General features: G+C 38.9%; 1 protein-coding gene across 5 annotated transcripts in view; it reads left to right on the top strand.

Annotated features, from left to right (window-relative positions):
- The window catches only part of HYCC1 (hyccin PI4KA lipid kinase complex subunit 1), a 65,669-nt gene that overhangs the window by 12,941 nt on the left and 29,301 nt on the right, over positions 1-23,427 (top strand). For 4 of the 5 annotated variants that reach the window (XM_059712545.1, XM_059712544.1, XM_059712547.1 and 1 more), the window contains exons 2-5: positions 3,916-3,994; positions 15,756-15,857; positions 21,790-21,969; positions 23,111-23,191. In XM_059712545.1, the coding sequence (XP_059568528.1) occupies positions 3,944-3,994; positions 15,756-15,857; positions 21,790-21,969; positions 23,111-23,191 (414 nt within the window). In that variant the 5' untranslated portion in view covers positions 3,916-3,943. The remainder of the gene's footprint in view (positions 1-3,915; positions 3,995-15,755; positions 15,858-21,789; positions 21,970-23,110; positions 23,192-23,427) is intronic. The other variant, XM_059712546.1, reaches the window with a different exon arrangement.

The raw sequence follows: 23,427 nt of genomic DNA, 5'->3' as shown, positions 1-23,427 counted from the left end.
CTGTCTAAGTATAGGTCAGATCAGTTAAACAGTTATGCATTTCAGGAAGTGGTGATGCAGGTGGGCTCCCAAAATTAGTCCTATGGTGGAAGCAAATCAGGTATTTAATAAAAGGCATTTCGATGGCAATAAGAAAAATGAAAGTTAATGATTGGAGAAGACTATAATCCCAGTTTCTGAGTTCAGAATACAGGCAGTAGAGAAGATTTCTAGATGTCTAGCCATATCTAGATATTGAGCAAGGTGCTTCTATAGATGTTTGTACTTAACACACACACACACACACACACACACACACACACACACACACACGGCTTTCTTTTTTCCCCTCTTTGGGCTTAGGAATTGAGGATGATAAAGATAGGTGGGCTGTGAACTGCTTCTAAAGCTGCATCTCTGGTTTCACAGTGTCCTTTGTAAGATAAGGACAATTGCTCTGCTTGACCTTCCTCCCAAGCCACTTCATCCCTAATTAGCTTTTTTCCCTCTGGGTACATCGTTTTTGTGTTGTTTTATTTAGCATAGGGGAGGATGTATTTTTTAAAATATGTTTTGTTTTTAATTTATTTCAGAGAGAAGAAGGGAGAAGAGAGAGAGATAGGAACATGGATGAAAGAAAAACATTGATCACTGCCTCCTGTTTGCCCCACACTGGGGATAGCTCGAAACCTGGGCATGTGCCCTGACATGCAAACTCCTGGTATATGGGACAAAGCTCAACCAACTAAGCTAAACCTGTGGAGTGTGAGGGGTGGGGAGAGAGGATGATTTCTTTTTTTTTTTTTTTTTTTTAATATATTTTATTGATTTTTTACAGAGAGGAAGGGAGAGAGATAGAGAGAGTTAGAAACATCGATGAGAGAGAAACATCGATCAGCTGCCTCCTGCACATCTCCCACTGGGGGTGTGCCCGCAACCCAGGTACATGCCCTTGACCGGAATCGAACCTGGGACCTTTCAGTCCGCAAGCCGACGCTCTATCCACTGAGCCAAACCGGTTTCGGCGAGAGGATGATTTCTAAAAAAATCCTATCACACTCTTTAATCTTCAGCTTCCAATTTTGCCAAATTTCTGATTAAAAAATAGTTATTAAATCTTTTCAAATAGCTTGTCAAATTTCAGCTGGAATAAATGGTAAATATTTCTGGCAGTATTAAACAATTGCATGGACTCAAGAGGCTGCAAAGGTCATTACCTTCCAGATCATTCCCTCTGATAGCCAAAAGAAAGAACTGACAGCCTTCATGTCCCAGGCAGGCAGGGGAATGTTTCCTGGTGAGAGATAATGTCTATTTCCACAATACAATCAGATAAAGGAGTTGCAATTACTTTACATGAAGCCTGTGCAAAACATAACAACTTGCCTCTAATTTTTTATCTTAACTCCATCAACCATTAAATCTTAACTATAGCCTCCATTAGAACTTAATCAACAGGTTTTGGGTAGATGAATTGTTTCCTGCCAGACATCCTTTTCCATAAAACATTCAGATAAAGTTGACATAACTCTTTTTAACATAAAGCCTGTTTAAACCTTCCAGTTTTCATAATTGTATCAATCCTTACATTACTATATTCTTTTAACCTAATTGTAGCCTGAGTTAGGGCTTCACCAATGGGTTTTTGTTCCCATAGTTCATGGAATTCTCATGTCAAGGAGTCCTATAAATTTCTCCTTGTTTTACCTCTATCAATATTAAAATATAGGTATCTCATTTTGTTTATTTGATTTGGAAGCCCTTGCTTTTAAATGATCTAATCTATTTGGAACATTACTCATAATAATCATTGTAATTTTGGGTTATAATTTCCTTGAGAGCTGGCAGCAGTTTGGTAGGACCGTAGCCATAAATGGAGTTTAGCCCACATTTCTGTCTGGCCATACGTTGGAGCTTCCAACCTGACAGTTACCAAGCTCAGTTCTTAGGACATAAAAATGTATAAATTGTCTTTTAATAAGATTTTGCCTTTTGTTTTTTTCTCTTCATAAGTGCAGAATGGTTATATTTCCAATATCCCATCTCCCTTCCTCCCTTCTCTCCTTTCCTCCCTCCCCCCTTTCTTTCTGTAAATATGTATATATTAATTTCAGAAGCAGTAGAGAGGGAGAGAGAAATAGAAACATCAATGATGAGAAGGAATCATTGGTTGGCTGTCTCCTGCACACCCCACACTATATCAAGCCCCAAAACCGGCATATGCCCTGACCAGGAATCGAACCTTGACCTCTTGGTTCATAGGTCAATGCTCAGCCACTGAGCCATGCCTGCTGGTCTTGCTTTCTCTAATCTGCAAATGTCTGAAGGCAAATAGGAAGGTGTCTGAGTTTATTTTGATTTCTCTCCCTCCATCTTATTAAAGGAATCTTAATGACTAGCCAGTATAACAATATGAGAACTCTCTGAAAATGGTTTCCTTTCTTTTTCATTTAGAAAGTTTTCCAATTCAAAGGATTTGTCTATTGACGAGTAGGATCTTAATAGCTACTCAAACCAATATTCTGGATGCAGGAGACATCCCCAAAGGAGAGTGCAAAAAGATGCAACCCTCTCAAGTTAAAGTTGACTCCCAGAGTTAGAAACAGCCATTCCAAAATATGGGGAATCATGTTTCCTCCCTTTTGAATTGGGTGTTTAGATTTCCTAAGGTCAAATCCACATCCTACTTGGCTGCCTGCCATATGCATATATATTCTCCAACTAATGGAAAACAAGAATGAGGGGCCCTGTTTTTATCATCTCTGGGAGGAAATGGATATACATAGAAAATTCCCCTGAGAGCTTAGCGTGGCTGGACAGAGAGCAGGAGGCACACAAGCAAGTGGAAGCCAGAGAGAAAGTATTCTCACTGGTCATAAGGCCAAGCTCTTCAGGACATATGACAAGACAAAAGGAGAGTCACCAGACACAGAGAGAAATACAGAATTAATAAAATCCTTAAGTACTCATACCAAATAACCAAACATTGATAAGCCCAATGAAAATTAGTTTTACAAATATTTTCTTCTGCCCTATCCAGTTTGGCTGAGTGGATAGAGTGTCGGCCTGCAGACTGAAGGGTCCCCTAATAGAATTAGGATTCAGTTTCTGGCAATTCTGTCTCAGTTTCTACTACTTGATAATGCTGATGAAAATTAAGAAGCCTAATGCAGGTTTTGTACCTGAATTAGGAGGTTAGGAAATTTAGGTAGAGCTAAGATTTTTCCTCAAGAAACAGTTTCTAAGTCTACTCTCATATAGATGGGTGGGTGAAGATACCTACATTGTACTCTGACAAGTTTTGCTGGAGATAAATTTGTTTTTCATTTCCTAAGCTTCCTTTTTTTTCTTTTTATACTTAAGTAATTCCAATCTTCTGAATAACTAGTGTTGAATACAGTGATTATCTTGGATATTACCACTTTTACTTTTGTTTTATTAATATTAAGCTTTAAGGGAACCAAGTAGCTTGCCTAGATAGACTGTTATCCTTATAAATAACTGAAATATAAAGCAAATTCAATTACTTTAATGCCTTCTATAAAGTCAATTTTGAATGCATGTCTTTTTGAAAATACACAGTTTTAAAATACTTTCTGCAATTTTCTTGCGATGCATCATCTATTTGAAATTATTCACTTGAAACTAGGAAAAAATGTTCAGTATGTTTTGCAGCTGGCATTCATGAAAGCTGAAAGAAAATTGCAGAGCCAATATCATCATATTATGACACTTATACTTTTGTCAAAATTCTTGCATTTTAATGCTTGTTTGTGCACATTGGTTTTGAGATGAACCCAGTAATTTCTGTTTGAAATTGCTTTACTTTTACTAATAGGAAATAACTAAATTTTATAGGTTCATTTCTATCTATAATAATCTGACTATAAAGAAAATGTACTTAAAATTTTAACAATTTTCTATGTTAATTTTCAGATTGAAGATTTAGAACAGATGTGGAAAGATGTTCACTTCAGAGAAAGGGGTTGTGGAGGAATGGTTGTCAGAGTTTAAGGTAAAATTTGTTTTAATGTAATAATTATATACCAAAGAACTTCTGTCTGGGGTTTAAATTCTAGTGGCTTTTTTTTTTTTTTTTAATGACTGAAAAGCTAAATATTTGTGGAAGCAGAAGTATGTCCCAACAAATCTTGATAGGAAATTATTTACACATAGTAATCTTTTCTAGATCAATTCCTTTTTTCTTAAAAGTGGTTCAAACAGTTTGTTTTTTTCCTTTGATGGCAACACTGCAACGAATGGTTAGTGTCTGGATGTTGATGTCACTCTCTTCAACCACCGTCAAACTCCCAGCACATTAAATGGGAGTGGGCATGATCAACAGTGAGGAAAAATGAGAGGATATTCACCCAATTTTCTACCAGTAGATCTTTCGCTAGTTGGCTAACTCAGTGATGATATAGGGGTGTATAACTTTTGGTTAGTTGATGAAAATAAAGCCTGTTTTCTTGTTTCATGATTTGTGTCTATGATAGCTAAAATTGTGTTGCTTTAACCAGTTAATTACCTTGTCCTTGTCTTCTGGGTCTCATTGTTACACATAATTATGTGAGCTTCATGATCATGAACAACAGGAATGAAAAGTTTGGGCTGCGACTGTCACTTTTTTTATTCAGCCCTACCACCCCAAGACCTTCAGGGACAAACATATAGTCTGACAAAGTCAGACTTCTTGGCTTGTTTCAGTGAGGGAGATTATATAACAGGTACCAGGCAGGCATTTCGCCAAAGGAAAAGATAAAATTGTTGTAGGATTTAGAGGAAGGGTGGAGTTCAGATGAAATTTAAATGAAGCTGTATTCTGACAGACTTAAAACAACGCAAGGCTATGTGTAAATAGGGTCAATATCTGGTCTCAACTTTGAAATAGACACAGGGTCCTGTTGTCTTGGAAACTACAAAGTTAACATTTATATGGAATGTTGTGTTCAAAAACCCCTCCTCTGAACCTTTGTACCTAAGTCGGAAATTGAGCCTGCTTCTCTGTGTCAAGGTGAAGTAGCTCCTCCAGGCAAAAGTGGGATGTTTCATTCTTACTGATTAATGTTTAAACAGCAATTTTTTTGATATTTCTGATTTTAGACAATAAGATTTCTCAGTGAGTAACAACATAATAGTCACTCAAAAAAGGAGTTTGTTATGATACTTTTCGGCTACCGTGTGTCCTTGAGAGAAACAATATTTCCTATTAAATTTGCAGCTGGCCTTATCAGTCGTTGTTACCTCATCCTGATGAATGAATGGCTGAGCAGATTTTTATTTTTTCACCTTTCATAGTCAAGAATTGACTATCCTTCTATGGAACCCCTAAGTAGTTATAAAATAAATTAGAATATTATAAAAGTGCACTGTATAAATTTTACATATTGTAATAGATTGACTAAATTTTATGTGCTTTTTTGATGCATATGTTGTCTTTGTGAATTAAGTGTTCAAGGTGTTTTTAAGCTTTTTTTCTGCTTCAAGAGGTTTCAATATGGTTCATTATATCATGATTTTTATTTTTTTGCAGTTTGATGGAAATTGTCAAGTTTAACAATTGAGTACCACTTCTAGAGCATTCTTATGTTTAATGGTGAAGTCAAATTTGCAAAAGCAAATATAGCCAATTAGCCATTCTTTAATAAGGGAGTTATGGAAAGATATCATGTTGAAAGATGGAGTATAGGAGAGGAGTCAACTATTAAGGCATATAATTTAAAATAATGACTGAGTCCCTTCCCTTCACCTCTATTTGTTATTCCCCTTCCCTTCAGCCTTGACTATATAGATACCCTGGGAAGTGTAGCAGTGAGGAGGGTAAGAGGGCAGTATAGCAGTAAGGGCAGTAATGTGCCGAGTGTTTGAGGAAATGGGTTTTTTGGAGGGAGGGTTATAGAGATGGCATGTAGAAGAGTCAACCAGAGTGGTTACATTGGTAGGTTGGTTACTTTGAGCAAATAAGTAATATGGAGGATAATGGGAGTTAGATTTCTCTGTGTCTGAGAAAGAAATTAGAAACATGGAATGGGGAAAGGCAAGAAAGAACCCTAGGACCCTAAGGTGTTGTATTGAAATTAGGAGAATCAGTATGAATTCATGGATCTAAATATGTATATGATATATTTAGATATGTATGTATATGCATATGTGTATACATATATTTCCTAGTTTTTTTCACGAAAGAAGCAATGGCACCCCAGTAGCAATGAGTACACCAAGCACACAGGTCTTATTTTCTAATACCATGATCTAGGACATAAATAAACTAAGTAATATTTTGTTAATATAACATATACAGAGTAAAAGTAGTTTTTACAGTTGTTTGTATGGAAAATAATACAATAATTAATAAATAATAATACAAGAATAAACTCTGTTCCACATACAACTTTATACTTTCTTTTGCCCGACCCTGTATTATGTGGGTAGTGATATTTTATTAGAATTTTTATAAATTTAACTCAGGGGAAGGAGAGGAGTGAAATCCTGGGCCCCATGAAATAAAAAGTAATTTAATTTAATTTCCCCTAATCCTGCAAGATTAAAATTACCCAATTTTCAGTCAATTTGGTATAACAAATGTTTTAAATTATTGCCTAGTCTGTATTATAGCCAGTTAATGAGATTATTTCCTATTCCTTGGTTAATTTGCTATGGATTCCTGAAAATTATTTGAATATTATTTTGAATTATGTTAATGTGTGTTTAATTCGGTTTTCTTTATGTTGGATAAAGAAATTAAGGTTATCAGGCAAAATCAGTAGTGTACTAGAGGTAGTAGAACACAAAAAAGTGCTTTAGAACAAACCTCTTAAGTACTTTTAAAATTAGAGTATCTTGTCTTTGGAAATGATTTGTGATGTTAATTACATTTTTGTTTAAAATTTGGCAAAATTTGAAGACATGCTTCATACTAAAGTATTGTTTGGCAGATGGTTTTTTAAAAATGTAAGGATGTGTGATATAGGTTGGGTGGAAGAGAATTAATGAAGATGGACAGATGGATGGAGAACCAATAAATAAAAAAACTCTGTTTAAAACATTACACATGAGATTAGATTTTTGAGTGATATATACTTATATAAATACTAGAGGCCTGTTGCACGAAAAGATTTGTGCAATAGGCCTTCCCTTCCCCTGGGTGCCGGCACTGGTTTTCCTCCGGCACTGGTTTTCCTCCGGCACCTGGGACCCAGGCCTTCACTCTGGCAGAGCCGCCTTCAGTCTTTGCTGCTCCGGGCCGGAGCCACCTTCAGTCTTCGCTCCGCATTGTGCCTACGTATGCAAATTAACCGCCATCTTTGTTGGTGGTTAATTTGCATATCTTGCTGATTAGCCAATGGGAGGCATAGCGAAAGTTCGGTCAATCACCATGTTTGTCTGTTATTAGATAGGAGGACTAGAGGCCCAGTGCACAAAATTTGTGCCTGGGTAGGGTCCCTAGCGGCTGCCGGCCGGGGCCTTCCTTCATTCCACAACACCCCCTGGTGGTCAGTGCACATCATAGCAAGCGATCAAACTCCAGGTCAGTCGAACTCCTGAGGGGACACTTTGCATATTAGGCTTTTATATTTATAGATAGATAAGTATATACTTTTAGAAAAGGCCTCTGCTGGGTTTTTTAATTTAAGAAATATTTTTATTGACTTCAGAGAGGAAGAGAGAGAAACATGAATGATGAGAGAGAATCATTGGCTGCCTCTTGCACACTCCACACTGGGGATCAAGCCTGCAACCCGGGCATGTGCCCTGACCAGGACTATCAAATCATGACTTCCTGGTTCATAGGTTGACACTCAACCACTGAGCCATGCCGGCTGGGGGTTGGTTGTTTAATTTAATAACCATGTGCTAATATGGCCAAAGTCATCATGATGGGTAAAGTGGTACAAAGTATATTGGTCTGAGAAGTCAGAAGCACTTTGATCTAATTATAATTCTTCTGCTGGGTGGTTTTATGATATTGGGCCAATCATATAACTTCTTTGGGTCTCACTATTCTCATCAGAAAATTTTAAGTCTGGGAAGTCTGTGAAGATGATTTTAGCACTTTCTACACTGTTCCATGGTCACAGTCTGAACTCCCAACTCCATAACCTCACTCAGCATTCTCTCAGATGTACAAAGACAACTCAGTTTGCTCTGTGTGATTTTTTTTCCCCTTTGGAAGAACCATTCAGTGTATACTCTGGCTTTGGGCTCTCCTTTTCGGTACACTTTATATACCAACAAAATAATTAGATTGGGACTTCATTACTTTAAGATTTCATGAATTTCAACCTCTAGCTTTTCAAAGTTTTACTTGTACCATATTATCTTTCAGATTGTATCATTATTCTTGATGCTTTATATAGATTTATCTAGCAGATTTCCAGACTCCTATTTTTTTCAATTTTCTGGTAATCACTGGAATCTCAGTGTAACTCAAAATCCAGTCTTATGTGTAACGTTTTTGAACAGAGTTGCTTTATTTATTGGTTCTCCACCCATCTGTCCATCTTCATTAATTCTCCTCCACCTAACCCATATCACATCCTTACATTTAAAAAAAAAACCATCTGCCAAATGATTCTTTCTTATGAAGCATCTGTTTTCAAATTTTACCAAGACTAATTTTCCAACATAATTTCCAATAATTGCTTTTTTGTCTCCAGTTCTGCCTTCTGAAAAGTGTGAAAGCTTAACTGGTATTTAAGAAGGCCAGTACCGCCCTAGTTGGTTTGGCTCAGTGGATAGAGTGTTGGCCTGTGGACCCAAGGGTCCCGAGTTCGATTCCGGTCAAGGGCTCGTACCTTGTTTGCAAACTCCTCCTTGGCCTGGGCCCTGGTCAGGTGCGTGCAGGAGGCAACCAATCCATGTGTTTCTCTTACATCGATATTTCTCTCTGTCTTTCCCTCTCTCTAAAAATCAGTGGGGATGGAGCTGCCTGCAGATTGAAGGGTCCCGGGTTCGATTCCAGTCAAGGGCACATGCCTGGGTTGCGGGCTCCATCCCCAGTAGAAGGCATGCAGGAGGCAGCCAATCAATGATTCTCTTTCATCATTGATATTTCTACCTCTCTCTCCCTCTCCCTTCCTCTCTGAAATCAATAAAAAAATATATATAAAAAAGAATTAAAAAACAGTTATTGGGGAGGAAAAAGAAGGCCAGTACCTTTGAACTGATATAGTGCAGAAAAATATAAAGATTTGCTGTAACACTATTTAAATCATTAGGGTCTTTTAGATCTTAAGTTTTTCAAAGCACTGTTCATAAATACAGCAATTATATTTTCTCCCCTTGTATAAACAAAATTAACTTCTCCTATATTCACAAAATGAAATAATAATAGAATTGTGATAAAATGCAATAGTTCATGGCATTAATTTTTAAGAGACCTGTCCTGTCATTTTTACCAGTAGTAGTTTGGTCCAGGGTATTTTCTAGAGCTTGGCTTTTCCAAAAAGAGCTGTTTTTGTTTGTTTGTTTTGTCTTTGGCTGTTTCACAGAAAATATTTTACCTCATGAGGCTTAATTGGCACATAAACTAAAAATGATAGTTCACATTTTAAATGAATGATCCATTTTTAGTTTAAATAGTATATATAATATAATCTTTATTTTTCACTAATTTCTTATGATTTATATTTCAATTCCCTCAATTTAAAATTTTATAGCTAGACATACATATGTATGCATATATAAAATAATGTATTTTGCATATATAATTCAGGTTCATTTCCATCCAGGGGATTAGAAATATGCTATTTATTTGACTATTATTTCCTTTTATATAAATTCCTCCAATATTAGGTTACTCTTGATCAAATAAGGGAAATGAAATGTTGTCTGGAGATCTTTTGTTACATGCTTTTGAAATATTGAAGAATGCCTTAATCTCCTCTTTATGTAAACAGTTGCAGTAAAACTCCTCCCCTCCACCAACACCTGAGAATGGTGAAAGGTTCCCAGATAGTTCACATTTACTTACCACTCTGCTGAACAAAACTATTTTATTAAATTTTAAAACAATCTATTTACTTATATAACCTGAAGTGAGATGTGACCTAATTATAAAGAATCTGCTGGTGTGTAAATAGTGACCGTATTCATTTCTTATTCAGTTCATCTATAATAAATTCCTTCAGCAAAAGTTTGAGTACCAGGCTTTGTGCTGAGTGCTGTAGATAGAGAGGCAATAAGATAGTTCTTATCCTCAAGGAGCTCACAGTAGAGTGAAAATGAATCAGATATCCTTATTATAAAAATTATGCTGTTTAATTTTCTATGTGTATTTATGCATACATACAGCTATGTACACTAACCATAACCCACTTTATTTATTTGTTTGTTTATTTATTTTCAAATATATTGATTTCAGAGGGGAAGGGAGAAGGAGAGAGAGATAGAAACATCAACGATGAGAGAGAATCATTGATTGGCTGCCTCCTGCATGTCCCACACTGGGAATGGAGCCTGCAACCCGGGCATATGCCCTGACCCAGAATCGGGCCATCACCTCCTGGTTCATGGGTCAATGCTCAATCACTGAGCTACACCGGCTGGGCAACCATAACCCACTTTAAATCATGAAATACTAGGATATGGGACGTGTAAAAAAATAGTGTATCTTGGAATGACTGTTAGCAATATATTGAGACACTAGTGGCTCAGTGCACGGATTTGTGCACATTGAAAGGAAATTAATTAGAAGAAATATTTTAATATCACTATTCGCCCTTTCTCTATAATAGAAGTTTCAGAGATGAAAGAAAATTAGTAAAATGTATATGAAAATAATATATAAATTGAATAATAAACAATTACAACATGATATAACAACAAAGACATGATATAAAAACAACAAAAACATGATATAAAAATAACAAAAACATGATATAAAAACATTGATAAAAACAATGACTGATAAATTGATTAAACTTATTCTATTATCTCCCTGTATACCACATTAAGATTAAAAACACTTCCAGAGTGCTTGACTAATTTCTCTTGTGATGAAGTATTTCCAACTTTTATTTTAATGTTACACAATCTTTGAACTTGAGAGAAAGCAATGTATAACTGACCATGTCTGAAAACAGGTTCAGGTAGAATATTCCTAATCTGTCTAGAGTTTGTCCTTGTGATTTATTAATAGTCATCACAAATGCTGGCATCATGGGAAACTGTCTTTGAATTAATTTAAATGGGAGGCCAGTGTCAGACGGGGACAAATATCACGCATGCACAAGTCATTTATTTTTAAACTAGAGGCCCGATGCATGAAGATACGCGCAAAATGGGCCTTCCTCCCCCTGGCTGCTGGTACCACTTTCGCTCTGGCCTGGAGCCACCTTTCTGCCTTCATTCTGGCCTGGAGCTGCCTTTCCGCCTTCCCACACTGCCCAGAGGCCCGGAGCAGCTGGGGAGGGGCAGAGCACCTGCGTCCTGCCCTGCCCCGGCTGCTCACACCTGCGTATGCAAAGTAACCCGCCATCTTTGTTGGATTAATTTGCATACTCACTCCTGATTGGCTGGTGAGTATCACGAAGGTACAGTCATTTGCATCTTTCTCTTTTATTAGTGTAGACTAGAGGCCTGGTGCACAAAAATTTGAGCACTCGAGGGGGAGGAAGGGGGTCCCTTGCCGGGAGCCGGTCCATCCTTGCTGTTTCAAGGGACCTGGCAACAGAAGAACTTCGCTGGAGAGAGCATGCCAGAGGATCCTGGAGAGGGACTGGCCTCGGAGCCTAGAGACAGAGCCTAGCGGGAGAACATGGCAAGGGATCCTGGACTGAACCTGACTACAGAGATTGGCAGGAGAACCTGACTGGAACCTGGACACTGAACCTGACTGGAGAGCCTGGACAGAACCTGGCTGGAGAACCTAGCGAGGGAACATGGCTACAGAACCTCGCTGGAAATCCGAAGCAGAACCTCTCTGGAGATCCAGACCAGAACTTGGCTGGAGATCCAGGCTAGAGATCCTGGCTAGGCTGCTGATCAACTGAACGCTGTCTCCGTGTCATTCCTTCTTCGCCGACTCCGTCCACACCTTTGGGGACCCCTGGACCTGCTGGGGTTGGACCCCGGCATCTGGCGCCCGAACAGGGACCCCTAGGTAAGCGCCCCGCACTCGGGACGGATAGGACTCCACCATAGGAAAAGGGTGGATAGTCTTCGCCTACTCCGTCCACACCTTTGGGAACCCCTGGAACAGGATTCCCCTAGGTAAGCCCCCCCGCATTGAGAACCCCCACACTCAGGACGGATAGGACTCCACCAGGGTGCTACAGACCCCCCTATAGAGGATAATTAGGGTAAGAAGGTGGATAGTACAGAACTTAGATTGAGAAGATGTGCCATACTGAGTCTAAAGAAAAAAGACTCTGTATTGATCTTTTAACATATATGCTTGCTAGCAGAGGAATTAAGGTTACTCCCAGTCAGACAGAACGTTTTATACAAGAAGTATGTCCATGCTTTTCTGAGGAAGGAAAGGTAAATGTAATGGCATGGGAGAAGGTAGGCCCAGGGAGCCTTATCCTTAACCCCACTGCAGCCTTTCTACCCTGGGAAAGTGCAGGATTGGCAAGCTCTCCCTGGGATGATAGATCAGGACTCAGGTAATAGCGGAAAGCGCCAATCCTACTCTTAAAATGGATATAAGAGAGCATTTGAGGTTTTTCTTTTTAATGCTTGTTTTTAAAAAATAAAAAAGGGGGAATTTGCCAGGAGCCGGTCCATCCTTGCTGTTTCAAGGGACCTGGCATATATGGCATATGGTTCTTAATATGTTTGCTCACCTTCTTGGCGCTGTGTTTTAACCAAGGTCACCTCTCTGAGAAAAGTTGAATCCCCAGGTAGGGATTTTCCCCTGAAGTTAGGGAGGGAATAAAACCCCTCAACTAAGTGCCAGGCGGGTAATTAATCACTTTAACTATGAACAATCATGCTTAAGCTACATAATCTTTACTCCCTGGAATGGAGATAAGAAACGCCCTAACCTTTGTAATAGAGATTGATAGGATTGAATCAACTGGTATAAATACAGATGCAACAAGACAACAACAGACAGAATTCAGAAGACATAACCTACGCGGAACCTGGAGATGGAGGAGCTTTGCTGGAGAGAACATGGCAAGGGATCCTGGACTGAACCTGACTGCAGAGGTTGGCAAGAGAGCCTGACTAGAACCTGGTGACTGAACATGGCTGGAGAACCTAGCAAGAGAACATGGACACAGAACCTCTCTGGAGATCGAGACCAGAACTTGGCGGGAGATCCTGGCTGGAGATCCTGGCTAGGTTACTGATCAACTGAACGTTGTCTCCGTGTCATTCCTTCTTCGCCGACTCCGTCCACACCTTTGGGGGCCCCTGGACCTGCTGGGGTTGGACCCCGGCAGTCCCTCAGCCCAGCCTGTGCCCTCTCACAGTCTGGGACCCCTCGGGAGATAATGACCTGCTGGCTTAGGACTGCTCCCGGGTGGCAGAGGGCAGGCCCAATCCCTAGGTGCAGCCCCTGGTTGGGCTCAGAGCAGGGCCGATTGGGGAGTTGGGGCGCTGCCCCCTGTCATACACAGAGCAGGGCGATCGGGAGGTTGTGATTCCACCCTCAGTCACGCTCAGGGTAGGGCCGATTGGGAGGTTGGGGCACCATCCCCTGTCACACTCAAGGCAGGGTCAATGGGGAGGTTGCAGCACCACCCCATCATGCACAGAGCAGGGCCAATCAGGGGTTTGGGGCATTTCCCCCTGTCACTCACAGAGCAGGGCCTATCAAGGGGGTTGGGGCTCTGTACCCTGTCATGCACAGAGCAGGGCCAATCAGGGGGTTGGGGCGCAGCCCCCTGTCACGCACAGAGCAGGGCCCATCAGGGGGTTGGGGCGCCACACCCTGTCATACACAGAGCCACAGGGCGATCAGGGTGTTTGGGCGCTGCCCCCTGTCACGCTGATCCCGGTGCTGGGAGGCCTTGCGGCTCCGCTGATCCCGGTGCTGGGAGGCATATTACCCTTTTACTATATAGGGTAGAGGCCTGGTGCACGGGTGGGGGCCAGCTAGTTTGCCCTGAAGGGTGTCCTGGATCAGGGTGGGGGTCCCCACTGGGGTGCCTGGCCAGCCTGGGTGAGGGGATGATAGCTGTTTGCAGCTGGTCACACACCCTTCAGGGTGGGGGTCCCCACTGGGGTGCCTGGCTAGTCTGGGTGAGGAGCTGAGGGCTGTTTTCAGGCTGGGGGTGACTGAAGCTCCCAACCGCTCCTTTTTTTTTTTTTTTTTTTTTAATTCTGGGCCAGCTTTAGCTTTGAGGCTTGGCTCCAGCTCTTAGGCCTCTGCTGCTGAAAGTAGGTTTCTGGCCTTTGCTTACAATGTTGCGATCCTGCTGGCTGAAGCCCAGCAGGTTTCTGGGGTTTTGTTTAGCTTCTATGTTTGTTACATAGTTGCTTGCAGCTCAGAGGCCTGCAGCGGCAGGCGGGGAACGTTGGAGTCCTCTGTCACTGAAGCAAGCAAGCCTCATGTTAGTTTCAAGCTGCCTGGCTGCCGGCCACCATCTTGGCTGGCAGTTAATTTGCATATTGCCCTGATTAGCCAATGGGAAGGGTAGCGGTCGTACGCCAATTGCCATGTTTCTCTTTTATTAGATAGGATTGCCAGTGCGCGTCATATGTACCGGCCGGTTGGTTGGGCAGATGGACCGACGTGTGGTTGGTCACTTAGCCTTTTATATATATAGAAGAAGATGTGTGTCATATGTACTGTCCGGTCAGTTGGATGGTCGGACGGATGGTTGGTTGGTCAGTCACTCACTTACCCTTTTATATATATAGATATATAGATTATATCTACTGCTGGATTTTTGTTGATTGCTTGAAGGAAGTAATGACTTGGGAGACAGACATGTTGTTAAGGAAGGGGTATTTTCTAGGAGGATAGGTTTTTATCCTTTGTTATGATGTGTTCTGTTTTTGCTTTTTAGGTTTTCCTACTACTTTTATCCCAAACTGTTTGACTTACTCCTGGAGTTTTATCTTTTCTCATTCCTCTATGGTCATGGTGTGCTTTCTGAATGGGTGATGCTGGAAAGCTGTGATTAGTTGTCTATATTTTAAATGTCATTAGGAAAACTGTTTTGCTGGTAGTGTGGCTACCTTTTTTTGCAGTTCTGAGAAGTCTAAAATTTCTCCCCAATTTTATAAAGGAGAACAGCCTTACCTAATTTAACAGTCACGATATGTAACCCAGGAGAGTTACTTTGATAATGATCTATAGCTTTCAGGTTTGAAACATTCAATCCTTATACAACAATGTTTATTAATACAATGTTTATTAAAAAGCAGGATCAATATGGCTAATGAGATTTTTAACTTATATAATGCTACAGAAAAACGTATCTCTGGCTTTACACATGGTTTGTATTCTCATTTTTTACCATACACGGTGATTAAAGATGAAGTGTTGATGTTAGTTTACGTCCCCGTTGATGGTAAGAGGACTAAAGATATTTTTTGTTTTATTTTTGCAATTATTTTGTTGAGAAATAATTCACATAACTTTTTTTTTTGTCTTAAGGTAAAAATGCGATTTTTAGTATATTTATAATGCTGTGCAACTAACACTAGCATCTAATTCTAGGACATGTCCATTGCCCTAAAAAGAAGCTCTATGCCTGTTAGTCACTCTCAACTCTCCCCTCCCCCAATCTCTGAAAACAACTGGTCTACATTCTGTCTATGGATTTGCCTATTCTGGACATTTCATAAAAATAAAATGTATTTTTTATTTTGTTTAGACACTACCAGAAGCATCTTTACCAAATTATGCCACAAATTTGAAAGATAAGAGTTCTTTAGTTTCATCTCTTTATAAAGTTATCCAGGAGCCACAAAGTGAGGTAAGTACTCTTACACTTTGTTGTATTAGAACTATTGATTGTACTAGTACAGTTGATTGATTTTTAAATTTTTATTTTGAAATATAACATATATAAAAGAGTGAGAAACATATGTGTTTAAACAACTATAGTGTACATTATTGCCTTTGAGAAATGGGGTAGAAGGGGTAAGAGAAGAGTACTTTATGTTCAAAAATGAAAGAGTGAAAAAACATTTATAATAAAATGAACTCCAGTGTACCCACCCCCAGGCCAAGAAATAAAATTATTACCAAAATCCAAAAGCCATTTCTGAACATGTTCCTCCTTATCTCTCTCTCTATCTTGCTTGAGGTAGCCTAGAAAAGTCTGGGTCACTACATTCATCTACTCCTTTGGCAAATATTTGTGTTCACTATGAGCCAGCTGCAATGCTAGGCAATAGAAAATCAAAGATAAGTAGCATCTTTCAAAGATGAATAGCATTCCTCTCAAAAGAGGAAGGAGTAGAAAGTAAGTAAACACATACTTCCAAGGCAATTCTTAACTGATGCTAGTTGGATATGCTTGAATTTGCTAGGTGTGCAAGATAAAAGACCATTCCGAGCTGTAGGGATAGTTTACAGAGGCCTGAAAAAATGTAAGGCATTTAAGGAAAGGCAAGCACCGGCTGGTGTTTTCCCCAGTCCTTCTTTCTTTTCTCTTGCTTCCATCTCCTTTTCTTTCTTTCTTGGTAGCAAATTTAGTTCGAAGGTGACAAAATGATCTATATTCCAGATTCTGATGCTTATAAATCCCACCATTCATAGTAGAAATAGAAAAGGGTTAGAAATAGTGTAGACAATAAAAAGGCATGGCAGTTAGAAAAAAAGCAAATACATAGGCTAATGCAGTAGTTAAGAGAGGATAAGACTGGTAGGAACTGAAGCTGGAAAGAGATTGGGTTGTAGCCATTGTGGATCTTGAAATCTGTCATAAACAGTATAGACTTCTTTTGCACTGAAGGGATGACTTGATTAGATTATTCCTTTAAGAAAGTGGCTATGTGGAGGATTTGGAGAATGGAAAAATTGAAAACAAGAGAGTAGGAAGCTATGAAAATAGCCAAGGAGGGAGCTGTTGAGAACCTGAGCTATGCCAGTTAGAATGGAAAGAGGGGGAATAGAGGGGAGGAATATGAGGCATGTGATTCTTTTGTACTTGATTTTGGTAGAAGACATGATAGGTTCTAATTACAGCCTTGGGCAAACTACGGCCCGCGGGCCGGATCCGGCCCGTTTGAAATGAATAAAACTATTGAAATAAAAGACCGTACCCTTTTATGTAATGATGTTTACTTTGAATTTATATTAGTTCACACAAACACTCCATCCATGCTTTTGTTCCGGCCCTCCGGTCCAATTTAAGAACCCATTGTGGGTTCAAAAAGTTTGCCCACCCCTGCATACCATGAATATTATTATTACTCAGTGCTAAAATAACTTATACTTTGGAGTTCAGTCCTATATAGACCTATGTGCCTTTGGGATGAAACTATCAAAACTAGAGTCTTTAGTTATTTGAGTAGTTCACCTCTTTTGGAGGGGATCTGGAATAACTCAGCTTCTGCTGAGTGTGCTATAAAGTACATCATGAATTTTAAGTGCTGTAGGAAAGAATAGGGAGTATAGTGACAAAAATGTTAACTGGAATAACTGAATAGAATAATCATATTTTGCTTGCCCCTCCCTCCTCCCCAAAGCTTCTTAATTTATATAGTATGTGTAAGTTGTTTCCTTGAAGAGTTTTAGTTTTTAATGTTTGGGTAAAAGCTGTTTTAAAGTTTTCCATATTTAATTGAGAATTATTTCACTAAGTAGAGTAAGTATAGCTATGTGCTTTATAATTTTTTAAGCAAGTTAAATCTTATTTATCATTTTGTGCTTAATATTTTTAAAAGACTTAAAAATTATTTTTCTGATGAACTGTGTTTTAACCAGGCTACTTTGGATAGAGTTTGTAAGGTAAATTTCTGATAGGCCAGTTTGGTTCATGCTGGGTTACGCCAGGGGTTCCCAAAGGCGTAGACGGAGTCGGCGAAGAAGGAAGGACACGGAGACAGTGTTCAGTTGATCAGCAGCCTAGCCAGGATCTCCAGCCAAGTTCTGGTCTCGATCTCCAGAGAGGTTCTGCTTCGGATCTCCAGAGAGGTTCTGTAGCCATGTTCCCTCGCTAGGTTCTTCAGCCAGGTTCTGTCTGAGATCTCCAGCCAGGTTCGGTCACCAGGTTCTAGTCAGGCTCTCTTGCCAACCTCTGCAGTCAGGTTCAGTCCAGGATCCCTTGCCATGTTCTCTCCATGGAAGCTCCTCCATCTCCAGGTTCCACGTAGGTTCTGTCTTCTGAATTCTGTCTGTTGTTGTCTTGTTGCATCTGTATTTATACCAGTTGATTCAATCCTATCAATCTCTATTACAAAGGTTAGGGCGTTTCTTATCTCCATTCCAGGGAGTAAAGATTATGCAGCTTAAGCATGATTGTTTGTAGTTAAAGTGATTAATTACCCGCCTGGCACTTAGTTAAGGGGTTTTATTCCCTCCCTAACTTCAGGGGAAAATCCCTACCTGGGGATTCAACCTTTCTCGGAGAGGTGACCTTGGTTAAAACAGCGCCAAGAAGGTGAGCAAACATATTAAGAACCATATGCCATATATGCCAGGTCCCTTGAAACAGCAAGGATGGACCGGCTCCCGGCAGGTTCATAGCATTTCTTTTATTCAAATTAACAGTGAAAACAGCTCTAATCGTTCATAGCACTATTTCTCAAACTGTGATGAAAGACCAGATTTTAAAAGTTTTCTAATATGCCACAGAATATGTATACCTAATGGTCATGGTGAACATGCAACTCACATCACATGTGAGGTCCCACACAGATTTGATAAACCCTAACTAATCTATACTCTGAATAAGTCTGCTGATCACCCACTTAGATGTTGGAGCAATATCAAGTTGCTATAAAAGTTTCTTCCTTTTAGTTTCTGTATTTATATTGTTGGGGACTGGTAACAGTTTGTTGATGGTTTTCAGTCCATGGACCACACATTTAGAAGCAGTGATTTAGGAGGTTTTGCATATAATTTTGTTTTATGGTTTTTGCCTGATTAATGTGGTAAAGGTAGTGTGTAATCTGTATTCTTTTTTAAAAATTCTTTATTGTTGAAAGTATTACGTATGTCTCCTTTTCCCCCCATTGACCTCTCACCAGCTGTTCTCACCCCTCAGGATATGCCCTCATCCCCCTACAGTCTGTGACCATGGGTTATGCTTATATGCATGCATACAAGTCCTTTGGTTGCTCTCTTATCCTTCCTCCCCCCCACCCTGCCTTCCCTCTGAGGTTGGATGGTCTGAATCTATTTTTGTTCATCAATTTATGTTGTTCATTATATCCCACAAATGAATGTGATCATGTGATATTTATGTTTTTCCGACTGGCTTATTTCGCTTACCATAATGCTGCCCAGGTGCATCCATGCTATTGCAAATGGTAAGAGTTCCTTCTTTTTTACAGCAGTGTAGTATTCCATTGTGTAGATGTACCACAGTTTTTTCATCCACTCATCTGCTGATGGGCACTTAGGCTATTTCCAAATCTTAGCTATTGTAAATTGTGCTGCTGTGAACATAGGGGTGCATATATCCTTTCTGATTGGTGTTTATATTTCTTGGGATATATTTCTAGAAGTGAGATTACTGGGTCAAATGGGAGTTCCATTTTTAATTTTTTGAGGAAACTCTATACTGTTTTCCACAGTGGCTGCACCAGTCTACATTCCCACTAGCAGTGCAGTGGATTCCTTTTTCTCCACATCCTTGCCAGCACTTGTCGTTTGTTGATTTGTTGATAATAGCCATTCTGACAGGTGTGAGATGGTACCTCATTGTTGTTTTGATTTGCATCTCTCAGATGATTAGTGACTTTGAGCATGTTTTTATATGTCTCTTGGCCTTCTGTATGTCCTCTTTTAAAAAAGTGTCTATTTAGATCCTTTGTTCATTTTTTTTATTGGATTGTTTATCTTCCTTTTGTTAAGTTGTATGAGTTCCCTACAAATTTTGGAGATTAAAACCTTGTTGGATATAACATTGGCAAATATGTTCTCCCATGTTGTAATCCATATTCTTAAAAGACAACATAGCCCAGCTGACCTGGCTTAGTGGTTGAGCATCAACCTATGAATCAGGAGGTCACACATGGTTTTTTGATTCCTGGTCACGGCACATGCCCAGGTTGGGAGCTCGATCTCCAGTAAGGGTCGTGCAGGAGGCAGCCAATCAATGATTCTCTCTCATCATTGGTGTTTCTATTTTTCTCTCCCTGTCCCTTTCTTCTCTGAAATTAATCCTATGTAATAAAAGCCTAATATGCTAAGTGTCCGGTCAACCGGTCGGCTGTTCAACCAATCAAAGCATAATATGCTAATGATATGCTAAGGCTGCTCAACTGCTCTCTATGATGTGCACTGACCACCGGGGGCAGACAGTCAACCGGTCGACCAGTTGCTATGATGTGCATTGACCACCAGAGCACTGATGCTCTGACTGGTAGGTTAGCTTGCTGCTGGGGTCCGGCTGATCGGGACTGAGCGAAATGGGCTGGACATGCCCTGGAGCCCTCCCGCGGTCCCTCCCCAGCTGGCCAAATTCCTGTGTCTCTCCCTGCCCTGATCGTGCACTGGTGGTCCTTCAGCCTGGCCTGTGCCCTCTCACAATCCAGGACCCCTTGGTGGATATCTGAGAGCCGGTTTTGGCCCAATCCCACAGGCCAGGCCAAAGGACCCCACTGGTGCACAAATTTGTGCACTGAGCCTCTAGTACAGTGATGGCGAACCTATGACATGCGTGTCAGAGGTGACACGCGAACTCATTTTTTGGTTGATTTTTCTTTGTTAAATGGCATTTAAATATATAAAATAAATATCAAAAATATAAGTCTTTGTTTTACTATGGTTGCAAATATCAAAAAATTTCTATATGTGACATGGCACTAGAGTTAAGTTAGGGTTTTTCAAAATGCTGACACACCGAGCTCAAAAGGTTCGCCATCACTGCTCTAGTATATATATAAACATCCATTATAAATTAGTTTCTGTTCATTATAATTATTGGTAGTAGAAAATCTGTTTAGTAACTTGACTTATATTTATAGCCTGATGGTGTGAAAAATGACTACTCTGAATCTCTTCAAATATTTGTTTATGACTCTGTGTGATCACTGAATATGCTTTATAATAATACCTACAAGGGTCTCTTATCTTGACTTTCTGTTTTTAAAAATGTCTATTATACAGAGGTTGTGGTGGGAGAGGAAAGATTATATAGATAATTTCCAAATCATGTTTAAAACAAAATGACCACAATGTTTAGATTATCCGGTGGCAATTAACCATGGTTTCAATAGGGATGTAGATCTAAGGGCTCTGTAATTATTCAGCCATTTCACACACCAGTCATTGACAAATGCTGCCTAATTCTAAACTCAGGAGATAACAGTAACTACGTAGGATTCCCACTTGAATTTCTCCAACCCTGTAGCCAATTATTTATATATTGGCATTTTTATTTTTAATTAGAAAGAAAGGGCATTAAAGATATTAAGGAGAAACTATTTACATCCTAGGTATTTTAAGAAATTAAAAAGATATGGTTTTACTAACAATGCTACCTTAGTTATAAAATATTTTAAAGTTTATGAAGTACTTCTATATACACTTGCTTTGCTTTAGCCTTCCACTAGAGTTCAAAGTTTTACTAAATAGTTTAGCAATGAGTAGTTCTCCTCCCTCCCCCCAAAAAATGGGAAACACTTTTATATATTTCAGCAGTTACAATCAAGGAAAAACTTTTATATTTTATATATCAGTGTCTTTCAAATACAATCCAATCTTTGAATTAACATTTTGCCCTCTTCCAGTTGCTAGAACCTGTCTGTCACCAGCTCTTTGAATTCTATCGCAGTGGAGAGGAGCAGTTACTTCGATTTACACTGCAGTTTCTTCCAGAACTGATTTGGTGCTACCTTGCCGTCTCAGCCAGCAGAAATGTGCACAGCAGTGGATGCATTGAAGCTCTTCTTCTAGGGGTTTACAATTTGGTTTGTATTTAATGTGGTTAACAAAATGTTTTTTGGCAAAAGCAAATGCATAACATTTTCAGCAAAAGCAAATAGCAACTACTTTTCATGTTTGTAAAGCTAATATTTGTTTTTTTGTACAACAAATGATTCAGCTCATTCTTCCAAACATAACTTTATGAGGTTGAGGTCTATATGGGCATACATATAATAAATAAATAAATACACACACACACACACACACACACACACGTATATATGTATGTATGTATGTATGTATATACATATATATGTATGTGTGTGTGTGTATATAAAAGGCTAATATGCAAAGTGTCCCTGCGGGAGTTCCATCAGGAGTTCAATCGCTTGCTATGACGTACGCTGACCACCAGGCCTAGGGACCCTACCTGTGCATGAATATTGTGCACCGGGCCTCTAGTTATGTAAATAACTCTTTTGGGATTGACTGAAGACTGAAAATAAGACCATTTCTTTTGTAGAGATATCTGAAAATATCATTATTGAATTTAAAAGTTTTTAAACTTAAAACCCATTGTCTATAAATTGTGACCTTCACAAAAAGCTTAGGAGAAAAAATTTAGTCTAACATCTACCACTAATAGTTCTGTAAAATTTGGACTGTTTCCAGAGTTTATAACATTGATTTAACATACAGTTTGAATTACTAGTAGTGTTTTTATATTAATTAGTATGACATTCTAGATACTTAAGGTTTCTACTTTTTAAAATGGAAAAAAAAGTAAGAACTTTTTTTTGACATATTTCATAACTGCGTCAATTGATTTAGAAAATGTAACTTTTTACATGAAAAAAATTAATGACTATTAAAACTATATTTATATGTTAGCCATCCTTAAAATTATGTTACTTATATATAATTTTTTTTATGTTACTTATATTTTAAAAGGAGAAAGATTTATGCGATCTGAAGAGAAACCAGAGTATTATATTACTATATTTCAAAAGTGGAAGGTTAACTCCAAGTATTTCTGAATAATTTATGATGGATTATCATAATTTAAGATTTCAGTTGACTTTAAAATTCTTTCCAAGTCATACTTTAGAATAACAATTTAAATTTAACTTTTAAATTTATGTGCGAAACATAAATATTTTAATATACTTTCTTTTACTTTTGTAGGAAATAGTTGACAAACAGGGACATAGTAAAGTATTGAGTTTTACGATTCCATCTTTATCGAAGCCATCTGTATATCATGAAGTAAGTGACATTTTATCAAAGTATGCTTATTATTGCTAAGATTTGAAGTTGCTATAAATTGGGGTCTGGTTATTGAGACAAAATTTTTGATCAATTTATTAGTACTGTAAGTATAAAACACTAAAGTATTTGCTGTTTTCAAATTTGAAATAAGAACTCAAAATCATTAAACTCTAAAATCTGATTCTTAAGAAATCTAAAGTATTCATTTTGAAATATTTTTCTCTTCTTCCAAT

The sequence above is a fragment of the Myotis daubentonii genome, chromosome 10, assembly GCF_963259705.1.
Source record: "Myotis daubentonii chromosome 10, mMyoDau2.1, whole genome shotgun sequence".
Taxonomy (NCBI): Eukaryota; Metazoa; Chordata; class Mammalia; order Chiroptera; family Vespertilionidae; genus Myotis; species Myotis daubentonii.
The sequence above is the reverse complement of the archived record's forward strand: the minus strand, read 5'-3'. Positions and strand labels throughout refer to the sequence as shown.